We start from the raw sequence: 13,394 nt of genomic DNA on the forward strand, positions 1-13,394 counted from the left end.
TAAAAGACTGCATCATTTAAGATAAATATAAGACTGAGATGGGGAACGGAAATGTTGAAAATATAAAAGAATAAGTACAGAATAATTCTTAAAAGACTGTTTATAGTTTATTCATTCAACAAACATTAACTGAGCACCACATATGAGCACTGAGCATAAAAAAGTTTCTACCATCAAAGGACACAGAAAAAAAAAAGCAAGTAGTTGTAATATATCATGCTAAATTTAGTGATAGAGGTCCAGTGGTGGGGAGAAGGGAAAAGAGATATTTTCTGGGAGCAGGAAGAGGCAAAGTGGAAATGTGGGCATGCCTTTAAAGATTAAGAGATAACGTGATTTGAGAGCTGAAAGGCAGCTTTCAAAACCAAGCAGAATAGAGTAATGGAACCATCCTGGCAGAGGGAACATGCAAAGGCATGGAACTCTGAGACATAATGGCTGGTACAAAGCTTTGCAATCCTTAGTAAGCCTGAAGGAGCTTTTTGGAAATACGTTCCTGGGCATGTTAATAGGTGTTACACCAAAATGGTTCTATGGTCAAATAAGTACAGGGAATGCTGCATTTCAGAGTGCCCATGACAGACTAATTATAAGTCTAAGAAGGAAATGTATTTGGCAGTAATTTGCAAAATGTATTTGACCGTGGCACCCTCTTTTGTAATGAGTCTTGAACTGGTATCCCTTGGAACATATTTTAGAAAAACTTGGGCTTAAGCATGAGATGTGTAGGAACAGGTGATAGAAAATCAAGTTGTGAAGAAAGCTGGTGCCAGGTTCCTGGAGGACCTTTTGTATTATGTTAAGAAACAATGAGCTTTTTCCTCTAGGCAGTGGGAAACCATTGAATAACTTCAAGCTATTGAATACGGTTAAATCTGAATTTTTGGTTATCTGTTAAAGAGTGAGAAATGGACTGGAAAGCATGTCACTTCATTCTTAAATTTTCAGACACTGGTTTTTACATTTGTTGGAAAGTTGCATTTTTTTCAACTGATTAAGCCCACATGCGTAATGACAGCTAGAACTCTACTAAATATCACATTTTATATAAGTACCATTTAAAATACTCTAGGATTTTATGATTTTATTTTCTGAAAATAAGCTATAAATGCTAATTGTCCCCAGTCCCTCCTGTAGAATAAATGACCTTTCCTTCCCCTCCTCCTACCAACTAAAAATCAAACAAAATTAAACAAAAGCTCACACTATTGTAAGTCATTTTAAAAAAAACAGGTATTATAATTTTTTCTAGTTTGCAAATCTGTTGCACTGCTAAATACCACTGAACTGTATTTCGCCAAAGGTGATTGGGTTTTTGTGCTGCTAGAGTATGTGTTCCTATCTTTTAGTCACATTAAAATTTGCAGTAATTACATTTCTAAGAAATAAAAGATTAAAATAAGTAAGGTCAATAGATCTTGCTAAAAAGGAATAATTCAATGACAAGGAACATGTAGGATGCAAGTCAATGCAGCCAATTCTTTTCAGTTGCTTTATAAATGCACGCATCTCAAATGTAGCATGTCCAAAACTTAATACCTGCAGCCCTATCTCAGATGATGACAGATCCCTGCTTCCAGTGGCTAAGGCCCAAAACCTTGACTCCTATCATATCCACATCCAGTCTGTTAGCAAATTCTGTTTGGTCCTACCTTTAGAATATATCCAGAATTTGATCACTCTTCCCCACCCCCACCTCCATCACTCTGGACCAAGCTACTGCAATCTTTTGCCTGGATTGTGGCAATAACCTGATTTCCCTGCTTACTTTCAGTCTGTTTTCAATGACAGCAGCCAGCGTGGGTTTGTTTAAATATGTCAGATTATGTCACTCTTCTGTTCAAAGCCTCCAGTGGCGTCCTGTCCCACATATATAACAAAGTGCGTATTGTGATCTAGCAGTCCCTGTGTGATCTGACCTTTAGTTACCTTTCTTATTTCATTTACTTGCTCTCTCAGTCGGCTACCACTGATCTCCTCTGTGTTCCTCAAACACACCTTACACAGCCTGCCTTTGGGGTGTTGCACTTGCTATTCCTTCTGCCTGGAATTGTCTCACCAGATACCACATGGCTAACTCCCTCACTTCTTGAGATCTTTACTCAGAGGTAGCCATCACTTTTCCCTGGCTACCTTAGCTAAAATTTCAACCCTCATACTCCAAAACTTCTATTCCCGTTCCTTACTTTAGTTTTTTTCCTTAGCACCTATGACTAACATATTTTATTTAATGTTTGTTTATTGTTTCTCTCCAGTTTGTAAGCTTTGTGACAGCTAAGATTTTTGCTGTTCATTGCTGTATTCCAGGTAGCTAGAACACTACCTGACAAACAGTAGGTACTCAAAAAATACTAATATTTCACACATAATATAGCCAGATTGATCTGAGGAATCCATAGTAAGTCTGGCTTTAAAAAAAAAATTGTAAAATACAACATAAAATTTATCACATTCGTTTTTAAATATATGAGTACAGTTGTAAAGCAGATCTCCACAACTTTTTCATCTTGCAAATCTAAAATTACTCCCATTAACAATTTTTCCTTTCCCCTTCCCCCCAGCCCCTGGTAACCACGATTCTACTTTCTGTTTCTATGAATTTGACATATAAGTCATAAAGTATTTATCTTTCTATGAATGGCTTAGTTTCACTTAGCATAATGTCTCAAAGTTCATTCATGTTGTAGCATGTAACAGGATTTCCTTCCTTTTTAAGGCCGAATAATATTCCACTGTAGGTATATACCTGTATCTATTAATATTTTATGTATTCATTAATCAATTGACATTTGGGTTTGTTCCACCTCTTGGCTATTGTGAATAGTGCTGCTGTGAACATGGGTGTGCAAATATAAATCTGGCTGGAAAAAAAAAAATATATATATATATATGTATATATATATATATGTATATATATATATATATATATGTAAGTCTGGCTATTTTTATTTATTTATTTATTTAAAGATTTTATTGGGGAAGGGGAACAGGACTTTATTGGGGGACAGTGTGTACTTCCAGGCCTTTTTTTTCTCCCCAAGTCAAGTTGTTGTCCTTTCAATCTTAGTTGTGGAGAGTGCCTTTCAGCTTCAAGTTGTCCTTTCAGTCTTAGTTGTGGAGGGCGCAACTCAGCTCCAGGTCCAGTTGCCGTTGCTAGTTGCAGGGGGCACAGCCCACCATCCCTTGCGGGAGTCGAACCGGCAACCTTGTGGTTGAGAGGATGTGCTCCAACCAACTGAGCCATCCGGGAGTTCAGCGGCAGCTCAGCTCAAGGTGCGGTGTTCAACCTTTAGTTTCAGGGGGCGCTGCCCACCATCCCTTGTGGGGCTTGAGTTGAACTGGCAACCTTGTGGTTGAGAGCCCACTGGCCCATATGTGAATTGAACCGGCAGCCTTCGGAGTTAGGAGCACGGAGCTCTAACCACCTGAGCCACCAGGCCGGCCCAAGTCTGGCTATTTTTAAATTAAAAGAAAATACTTTTATACTTTAATTTTTAATTTATAATGTCTTTAAGTTATGTGTCAAATGTTCTGCCTCTATAGGAAAAAAAAGTCATTTCATGAATAATTATATAGTCTAAACCTGTATATCTTAATATAGTTTTAGTTCCTAAGGCTATACATATTTCAGAAGTTTGTACAGTAGTTTTAATTAGAGAAAAAGAATGAAATAGATCATAAATACTACTAAAAACCTATGTTATGTAAATATTTAGCTCAAAAACAAAAGTAAAAGGATCTTTGCCGTTTTCCAAATTCTTAACATCACCGTCACCACAAACTCATCTTTTTCTGACATACCTAATCCATTCAACCACTGACCAGATGTCCACAATCCTGCTAAACGTGTTAAAAACACAATCTTAGTATATAGTCATAAACACGTTATCCGCACAGCTGTGATTAACCAAAACACAAAGAGTCACGTTCAAATGTTACGTGAACATAATGTGTCTGAAAAGTCAATTTAACGATTCCTTTTGGTTGACTTCTTCTTATACACCTTTTTATGTTTCTTGTTTCTCCTCTTACCACCTTCTTTGAATCCTTCTGAGAAAATAGAGGGATCCCTGTTGCTGGTGACCCAAGGTATAGCTGGCTCATTGTCCACAAAAGTATATTCAGCTATGTGTTTAGGGCTGTAGGACTTTGGTGAATAATTGTTGAGTGACTGTCTTCTCCAACTGCGTCTTCTGCAGAGTCCTCTTCATCTGCCGTACCATTTATCAGGAAGGACTTCAACTCACCATCATCTTCAACTTCTCTTTCTTCATCATTCTCAATAATTCTGTTTGTATTGGTATTTCTGCGATTAACAATTTTACCTGAAGTGGTAAAAGATAGGTAGTTGGCCATCCCACTGTCATCAAATGCCAAGGAAGAGAAGGAAGGAAGGCCCTCCCGGCCCAGTGAACTGTATGGTGTATATCTTGTATCATATAAAGGAAATTTCTCAAAAGCTAGATGTTCACTGGAGGTAGAGAAAAAGGATCTTGCCCCTCTGTTTCTGCTTCCATAGGAATTTCTTGGACTATTTAAAAGGTCCTCGAGTGAGTCTTCAAATAAATGAAATAAAAATGAGTCTCTTTTACCCCCAAATTTTTTAAAGACATCATCTGGCTTACAGAATGTGAAGCCAGACTCAAAAGAATCATCAAAATTACTTCCATCTCTGCCATTTAATCCTTCTTTGCCACATTTATCGTAAATGTCCCGTTTTTCATCATTTGATAATACCTCATACGCCTCAGCTACTTTGAGTTTTCTCTCGGCCTCTTCTTTATCTTCTGGATTTTTATCAGGGTGCCATTTAAGTGCCCCTTTATGATAAGCCTTTTTAATGTCCTCACAGGAAGCAAATCTCTGCACTCCTAGAACTTCATAGTAACCCACCATGTTTTGTTGGAAAGGGGTGCTCTGCGTACTGAGAACCAAGGCTTCCTCTCAGCTCAGGCTGTGCTGGTGGTGGTGGTAGAGTGACTGCAAAGAGGCACATTTTTACATTGGACACAATGTGATTACTGGGGAGCACTGCTAAGAGACCCTAGGATCCTGGTTGTGTGGTAAGCAGAATTACAAGCTTATGTCAGAGACAGCTGCATTATGGTGTCGTTCTAGGGTTGGGCTAGGTACCGGACCTTCCAAATGGAGCCGGTCCAGAGTCATACCAGGCCATTCTGAACCCTCTGGGCTGTTTCCCCTGTATTCTCTGGCAGCCTCAACAAATACCTTGTAAACCAGTGGGACCTGTTGTTGATGGCCACCTCGTGCCATTTGCATAGTATGACCTCTGGGTTACTGAGCCTTAATAAGTTACTTTCAGTTCTTCCATGTTTTGGTTTGGAAAAATGAAGAATTCGTGATGAGGATTCAAAATATTCCAATAGTTGACATATTTGTGTTAGTCAAGAGACTTACAGTTCAGTAGGAGATACAAACAAGTAACTCAATTACAATATAATAAAGGCTTTGATGGGGGGAGCACTGCAATCATATGAGAAACACCTACCCCAGAAGTGGGGTGTCAGGGAAGGCTTCCTGGAGAAGTACCCTAACTATACAAGCTTTCTGTGTGCCTGTGCTGAGTCATTTGGGATGACGGTATCTTTGCCCACTTCAAGTTTACTACTATAAAATATATACTTAAAGAGTTTGAAAACTGTGCATTTGTGTCTTCAATATATAATTATTGAGTGCCTGCTTTGTGCAAGGCAGTTATAGCCACTGGTGATAGATAACAGTCTTGAACAAAGAAATGCCAGTTTTCATGGTGTTTACATTATAATGGAGTACAAAGAATAAATAAAAATCATTGGAGATAATGTGATATGTGCTCAAAAAAAAGTAGTGTGACGCGGGCAGAGAGCTACCTTAGGTTGGTTTTAGAAGACCTCTGAAGAGATGACATTAGAGCTGAGACCTTGGTGACAGAGTCAACCATGTGATGACCCAGGACAGTGGCTGCTAGCCATGTGGATTAGATATTGTGGGTTTTTTCCAGTTTTGAGCTATTACAAATAAAGTTAGCATTCATTTCAAGTATTGTGGGAAGCAAATTGGGAGGTGTACCCTGTTTCCCCGAAAATAAGACCTAGCCAGACAATCAGCTCTAATGTGTCTTTTGGAGCAAAAATTAATATAAGACCCGTTCTTAATATTATGTTAGATAAAGTAATTTTTCTAAGGCTACGTAGCTTGTTAGCAAAAAATCTAATATTTAAACTTGAGTCTGATTCCAAATTCTGCTCTGTCCACTATATCTCATTTCTTGGACCAGGACTTAAGAATTGAGGATCTAGACATTCCACAAACATGTACTGAGAACCTATGATACAGAGAGGAGTTAGAAAATAGAAAATGCTGATCTCAAGGAATTCATATAGTTGGAAAAAACATCGAAAAATCTAACTTCAATAGAGTGAAAGTATAACACAAGGATTTGCTTCTGTCATTATTCCCCCTCCTTTGATTCCTCGCCCCTTCCAGCTGCTATGCCATTTTTCTCTGATCTCTTCACAATACAGTTTCTCAAAATCATTGTCTCTACTTGACATCTGTGCTTTCTTCCATCCCATTCTTTCCTTGGCACCCTCCCAATCTAGCTTTGATCTTCTTTCGCTTTTCTTTTTTCCAGTTTTATTGCAATATAATTAACATATAACATTGTATATGTTTGAAGTGTATGACATAATGATTTAACATATGTATGTATTGTGAAGTGATTACTAAAATTAGTTGTTTGTATCCATCACTTCACATAACTACAAACTTTTCTTGTGATAAGAACTTTTAAGATTTACTCTTTTAGCCACTTGCAAATATGCAACACAGATTGCTACATACAGTCACCATGCTGTACATTACATCCCCAGAACTTATTTATCTCATTATTGGACATTTGTACCTTTTGACAACCTTCACCATTTTGGCTGCTATCTTCTATACTCTACCAAAATTATTCTCGGCAGGGCCTCCAGTGACATCCATGTTGCCAAATCTAGTTGTCTTTTTGCCTCCTCATATTAGCATAATTCACTTGATGCAGCTGAGCACTTCCCCATTTTTGAAACACTTGTTTAGCTTCCCAGATACCGCATTCTTCTAGTTTTCTTCCTTTCTCCTGTGCTTTTCCTTCTCACACTAAAATAGTACAGTACCTGGACTTTATCCACACCATCTCCCTGGGTAATATCCAGTCCCAGGCCTTTAGATACCATCTATATTCTTATGACACCTTCATTTATATATCTAACCTTATACTTTTCCCCTCTAAACTTAAGACTGCCTATTTGACCTCTCCATTGGAATATCCAATAATTATCTCAATCTTTTCCATTGCGTTTAATGATATAAATACCATCCACCTACTTGTTGAAGCCCAAAACCTAAGAATCCTTAATTTCCCTGTTTACTCCCTGCATCTAATCAGAAGCCAGACTTACTGGCTTTTGACCTTCACACTATATCCCAAGTCTAATCACTGGGGAGATGAAGTCAAATAACAAATCAGCCCTGCCTTCCAAAAGTTTGTAGTAGACTGGCAAACTAAGTTAGTGTAATGACGAGCAGGGGAAAGAAACAGGAGCACATGCTAGAGTGGGACTAGTTAATTTATTTAGCAATATGCAATAGCAAAAAACAAAGGCAATTAATAGAATATGCTAATGACAAAGGTGGTTACGACATATATATATATTGTGTGATATGCCAAAGAAGCTCACCAAACCGTGGGAAAACACCACTGGAACAGTCAGGAATCAAAACCTTGCCAGGTCTGCAGCTGGGAAAGCTGAGGCCTCTCCCACTGCTGCCTGCTAGTTCCCAAGCATGCTAAAATGAAGCATCATCAAGGACGGCCAATTTTTCTAAAATTTTTCCCACAATTAGCAATTATGTAAGTGTAGTAGGTATTAAAATAGAATTAAGTACAGGAGCCCTGAGGAGGGGTGTTTGCATCAGAACCAATAGGGGTGGGAAGTTAACAAGAGCAGCATTCCCAGATTGAGTCATGTTGGAGCCAATTTTTGAGAAGTTGGGTAATCACAGAAGCAGGCAAAGGCCATTATAGACCAAGAGAACTGCATTTTTGAAGACCAGTGCTGTTACAATACAGACTAATTAGCCAGGGTTCTTCCAGTAGCTTAGTAGGGCTTCAATATGTTTTTTGAGGATTAGGCCAGAGGAGTGAGCAGGGCCCAATCAAGACGGGTGCTAAGCTAGAATTTGAAGCATATATTCTGAAAGAAAATTCTAAGCATTGTATGGGGAGCTGGAAAATTAAGGACAGATCCTGGAATTTTAAACCTGATTTGATTGATAATACCTTTGAAGAGATTGAGACAAAGGCGTAAAGGGATCACTTTGGAAATAGGGTAGCCTATAGAGAATGAATTGAAGAGAGATGGTCCCAAGACAAGCAGACCAATTAGGAGACAAAGAAGTCCAGGTGAATTGAGGATCTAAACTAAGGAAATGGCCCTCCTTTGAATTGAATTGGATATTTTAGAAGTAGGACCGGACGTACCAGTTTGCTACTAATTACAATAGTGCCACCCCTCCCGTAATCAAGAGGGATACATTCCAAAACCCCCAGTAGATGCCTGAGACTGAATATTGCCGAACCCTGTATATACTGTGCTTTTCCTATACATACATACCTGTGATAAAAGCTTAATTTATGAATGAGGCACAGTAAGAGATTAACAACAGAAAAATAGAACAATTATACTGTAATAAAAATGTGAACACGGTACTAAGTAAAGTAAGGGTAACTTGAACACAAGCACTGTGATACGTCGCAGTGGGTCTGATTAGCCAAGGTGGCTCCTTAAATGACTATGCTGGGCAAGGGATGATTCACAACCTGGGCAGGACAGAGCAGGATGGCATAAGATTTCATTGTGCTACTCAGAACATCACGCAATTTAAAACATGAATTGTTTATTTCTTGAATTTTTCCATTTGATATTTTCGAACCATGGGTAACTAAAACCACAGATAAGAGCGGGCTACTGGTACATGACCTTGGGCAAAATCCTGTGTACTTAAATGTAGGTAAAAAGTTATCAGGACTTTCTTTTTTTTTTTTTTTTAATTTACTGATAATAAACATCTCAATTCATGTCACATGTGAAAGTTCTTTTTGTTTTTTTGTTTTTGTTTCTTTTACATTGCATTTGTTAAGAGTTTAGCTTCCTCTGCTTGGAAATGGTCCAAAATAGAAGGATTGAGTATTCTAGTATTGTCTCATCTAAACAAAAAATTGGTTAACTTTTTACATTCAATTATTTTACTGATGAAATTGTACTGTAGACAGTGTAATCTAATGGTTATAGGCTCTATAGATTGTTGTTCAAATCCTAGTTCTGTTATAGTATTTCTTCATTGTGGGCAAGTTTCTTAACCATTCTGTATATCTTTTTCCTCATCTTTAAATGGAAAGTAATAGTATCTTCCTCAAATACAGAATGCTACTATTTGTTTAAAGAAGGGCATATTAATAGATACGAGGTGTGATTAAACAATATGGTGAATGTTTAAATAAAATTTATTACAGTAAAAGACACACTGCCATTAATCCCCCTCAAAATGCTCCCCCTCACTTCGAACACTTATCCCATCATTCTTGCCACTTTCTGAAGCAGTTCTGGAAATCCTCTTTCGTGAGTGTCCTTAGTTGCTCTGCCATGGCTGCCTCGATATCCTGAATTGATTCAAAACGTTTACCTTTCATGGCCATTTTGACTTTGGGGAAGAGCCAGAAGTCACACGGTGCCAAATCGGTGAATAAGGTGGATGAGGACACACCGTAATGTTTTTATTTCACAGAAATTGCCGTACCAAAAGCGATGTGTGACATGGAGTGCTGTCACGATGGATGATGAATTACGGCTCACTTTAAAACACACCTCTCAACCATAGCTCACACCCAACTGAGTGCACCGAACAAGTTGAAACTTGTCACACACTGTTACTAAGGTTTGATGCGCCACTTCCATATTGAAGATCCCTGCCTGTCCGTTGGATGGCATTTGGCAGCAGCATTCACCGTATTTTGTGATCACAACAGAAAGACTCCGTGTCACACATCTCTTCTGGTACAGCAATTTCTGCAAAGCACAGGAAAGCAAAGTGCAGTAAAACAAGGTGTGCCTGTATATTCTCGAAGACCAGATCAGATGCTCTTGTCTTATTCTTGTGTCTTTCCCAGCGTGTGTTCTTACTCATCACACACTCAATCTTTGTTGAATGCATGCTAATAATAGTGTTTATTGTCTGCCATTAGTAAGCATTTTTCACTCATTATTTTACTAAGATTCCAAGATTTAGAGCGGCCTGGTGGCTCAGTTGGTTAGAGCGCGAGCTCTGAAAAACAGGGTTGCTGATTCGATTCCCACATGGGCCAATGAGCTGCGCCCTCCACAACTAGACTGAAGACAATGAGCTGCCACTGAGCTGCTGTAGGGGCAGCCGGATGACTCAGTTGGTTGGAGCGTGAGCTCTCAACAACAAGGTTGCTGGTTCAATTCTCGCATGGGATGGTGGGCTGTGCCCCCTGCAACTAAAATTGAAAACGGCAACTAGACTTGGAGCTGAGCTGCACACTCCACAACTAGATTGAAGGACAACGACTTGGAGCTGATGGGCCCTGGAGAAACACACTATTCCCCAATAAAATTTATTAAAAAGCAACAACAAGATTTAAGGAGATAGCATGTGCATATTTTCTTACACTTCACATAATTCTTAATGAAAATGTTAATTCTCTTTATCTGAATTTTAGGACACCGCTTCATACTACCACTGTGAAATACCCCATCCCAGCTTTTTTTGTTGCTTCCCTCCTGTTCCCATAGCTCCTTATTTATACCTTAGTCATACTGTGTGCATATATACCTCTATTATACCGTAGTAGACTAGAGTTGCTAAGGGTAAAGATGAGGTCCTTTCTGTATTTCAGAGGAAGGGCCATATAAATACAGAAGGTGAAACTGATTGGCATTTTTCTAAAGCATCCAAGTGCTGGAGATAGATAAATGTAGACCTGCTGTGAGCACCTTCTAGATTCGTTGTTCCATTTCATCTTTATTTTTTCTTCAGGATGCGTATCGTGTTCACAGCGAAGGTACTCCCTGCAGCCCATCCCAGAGAGGAGGATCCCAAGCCGATACTTGGGCCAGCCCAGCCCCTTTACACACCCACACCTCCTCAGACCAGGTAAGGCCTCTGAGCGGTAATAACTGTCTCCCTCTTTTGGTGCTTTATCTAGAACTGTACTATCCAGTCAAACTTTTTTGCGACACTGAAAATGGTCTACATCTGTGCTGTGCAACATAGCAGCCATTAGCCACAGTGGCTGTTGTATACTTATTATGTTGCTAGTGCAACTGAGAAACTAAACTTTTTGTTTTAAATAATTTAAACTTAAATAGCTATATGTGGCTACTGGGACTCTACTGACAGTACCATCTAGAGCCATAAATATCGTGATAAGCCTTACAATTCAGAAGTAGCAATAAAAAGTATATATTTGGGATGTTTTTAGAGAAAAGTTCTGTTACTTTCTAAGACAATTATTTTCTCACTATTGATGCCTAGTGAACTACAGTGTTTTAACATTTTAGAAAACATGTTTTTCTTGAAAGTGTGAAGTACTCATTTCAAAATTATGTTTACCAAAAATATTTCTGTATAAAATATCAAGATTTTCAGATCTGATTGTCACAGCTTTGAGAGGTGATAGCAAAAAGCAGATAAATGTTCACTGATTTTTATAATTAATAAAGGGTTGCCTCACTAATTTTTTTCTGCTGTAATATTGCAGCATTGCTTCTCCAAGATGTGTCATTGCTATCACTCAAATTCATGCCTAAAGATTTTCGTTTTGTTTTTTTAAAAAGGCAGTTAAGGGATGAGATATGGTGAATGCATGTCATCCCAAAGAGGGAGGTAAAATAAAGCCAAATGCATTGTAGAAAAACCAGTCAGGTTTTCAAGAGCAATTAATTGTTGCTTCTGCCACGAGAAGTTAAATCTGTATTTTCTATGTGAGCATATAAACAATCTAAATTGCCTTTAGAAATACGTTACTCTTTCACTGTCTCCACTCAGTGAGCGATACCAGTGTGTCTCTCAGTGAGGGCTTCCTTTTGCTGATTCTTCATCAGACTGGAATTCCTGCTGGAAAGTCGACTGACACTCAGGAAATGCAGCTCACCACTGAAACACACAAGAAATCAGAGTTTTTCAAAGCTGTAAGGTAAGCTTAAGAGCAATCCAGTTGGTATTAAGTATTTCTCTACCCTGTCAACCTACCTGTAACTTTGATTTTTTTTTAATTAGAATTAATATTCAGTTTTACCAGCTTTGAAAATTATTGATTTCTTGTGGTGAGATACTTTTACATGGTGAGCTGCATTTTCTAGGCCTTGAAACTAGTAATCATGTTGTCAAGATGATGCCCTCTGTATATAGACGGTTGGCTCTGTATGTTATGTGCATGTTGACAATATAAAAAAAGCATGTAAATATATGTAAATATTAAAAAAGAATGTAAATAAATATATACATACATGTTTATACACATATATGTGTGTTAATATCAGTGATGGGGGAAATGGGATGCCTGTCCTTATTTTTACGCTCTTAGACATAATGTTTTGGACATTGGGGTAAGTGAGAAGGGATAGAAGTAGATAAAATTTTAAAACAACTATCAATGTTAAAGAAACTGTCAGATATACAGTTTTTAGAGGCAAAAGCTATATAAGTATCCAAAGTATTAATCATTTGTCTTTCTCCATGTAGAGATGAAAAACATAGGATGTGTTAAAATGATTGTGGGGTGAAGGAGGAGTAAATTATTAAGAAAAATTAAAAGGCATGTAATACTTTTTTACAAACCTCTTTTATAGAGCCAGTTTGTTAGTTTGGGGTACAAAATTATGTCATCTATACTCGGTTAGCTCCAAAAGGTTTCATGGTTAACATAATTATTTTCCCAATACTTGCCAGTACTTAAAACTTTTGGAAAATATTTCAATCCTTTTCCTAATTATTATACAAGTTCTATATAATAAAAAAATTAGAGAATACACATAAGCATATATATATTTTTTAAATTACTCGTAATCCCATACCACTCAGAGAAAACCACTATTGAGATTTTGGTATATGTATCTTTCCAGACTTATTTTTTTATATGACTAAATTGTGTGTGTGTGTGTGTGTGTGTGTGTGTGTGTGTGTGTGTGTGTGTACACTCTGTGATCAATTATTTCCTTAAAACAAATTCTTAGAAGTGGAATTACTGCATCAGCTCCTTCTGAATTTTTGGGAGCTGTTTCCCGTGGATTTCTCTTGTCCATACCTACCCAAGTTTCCTGAAACAATTA

General features: G+C 37.9%; 2 protein-coding genes across 5 annotated transcripts in view; one reads left to right on the forward strand and one right to left on the reverse strand.

Annotated features, from left to right (window-relative positions):
- Window positions 1-13,394, forward strand: part of XPNPEP3 (X-prolyl aminopeptidase 3) — a 52,718-nt gene that overhangs the window by 2,327 nt on the left and 36,997 nt on the right. For 2 of the 4 annotated variants that reach the window (XM_074326453.1, XM_019734494.2), the window contains exon 2: window positions 11,101-11,217. In XM_074326453.1, coding sequence (XP_074182554.1) covers window positions 11,101-11,217 — 117 coding nt within the window. Of the gene's footprint in view, window positions 1-11,100; window positions 11,218-12,123; window positions 12,260-13,394 lie in introns of those variants that run through there. The other 2 variants (XM_074326454.1, XM_019734497.2) reach the window with 2 other exon arrangements.
- Window positions 3,848-5,029, reverse strand: DNAJB7 (DnaJ heat shock protein family (Hsp40) member B7). Its single transcript, XM_019734499.2, is given in 2 exon segments — window positions 3,848-4,188; window positions 4,191-5,029. Coding segments are annotated over 2 exon segments (927 nt in total). The 5' UTR covers window positions 4,897-5,029; the 3' UTR covers window positions 3,848-3,967.

The sequence above is a fragment of the Rhinolophus sinicus genome, linkage group LG02, assembly GCF_036562045.2.
Source record: "Rhinolophus sinicus isolate RSC01 linkage group LG02, ASM3656204v1, whole genome shotgun sequence".
Classification (NCBI taxonomy): domain Eukaryota; kingdom Metazoa; phylum Chordata; class Mammalia; order Chiroptera; family Rhinolophidae; genus Rhinolophus; species Rhinolophus sinicus.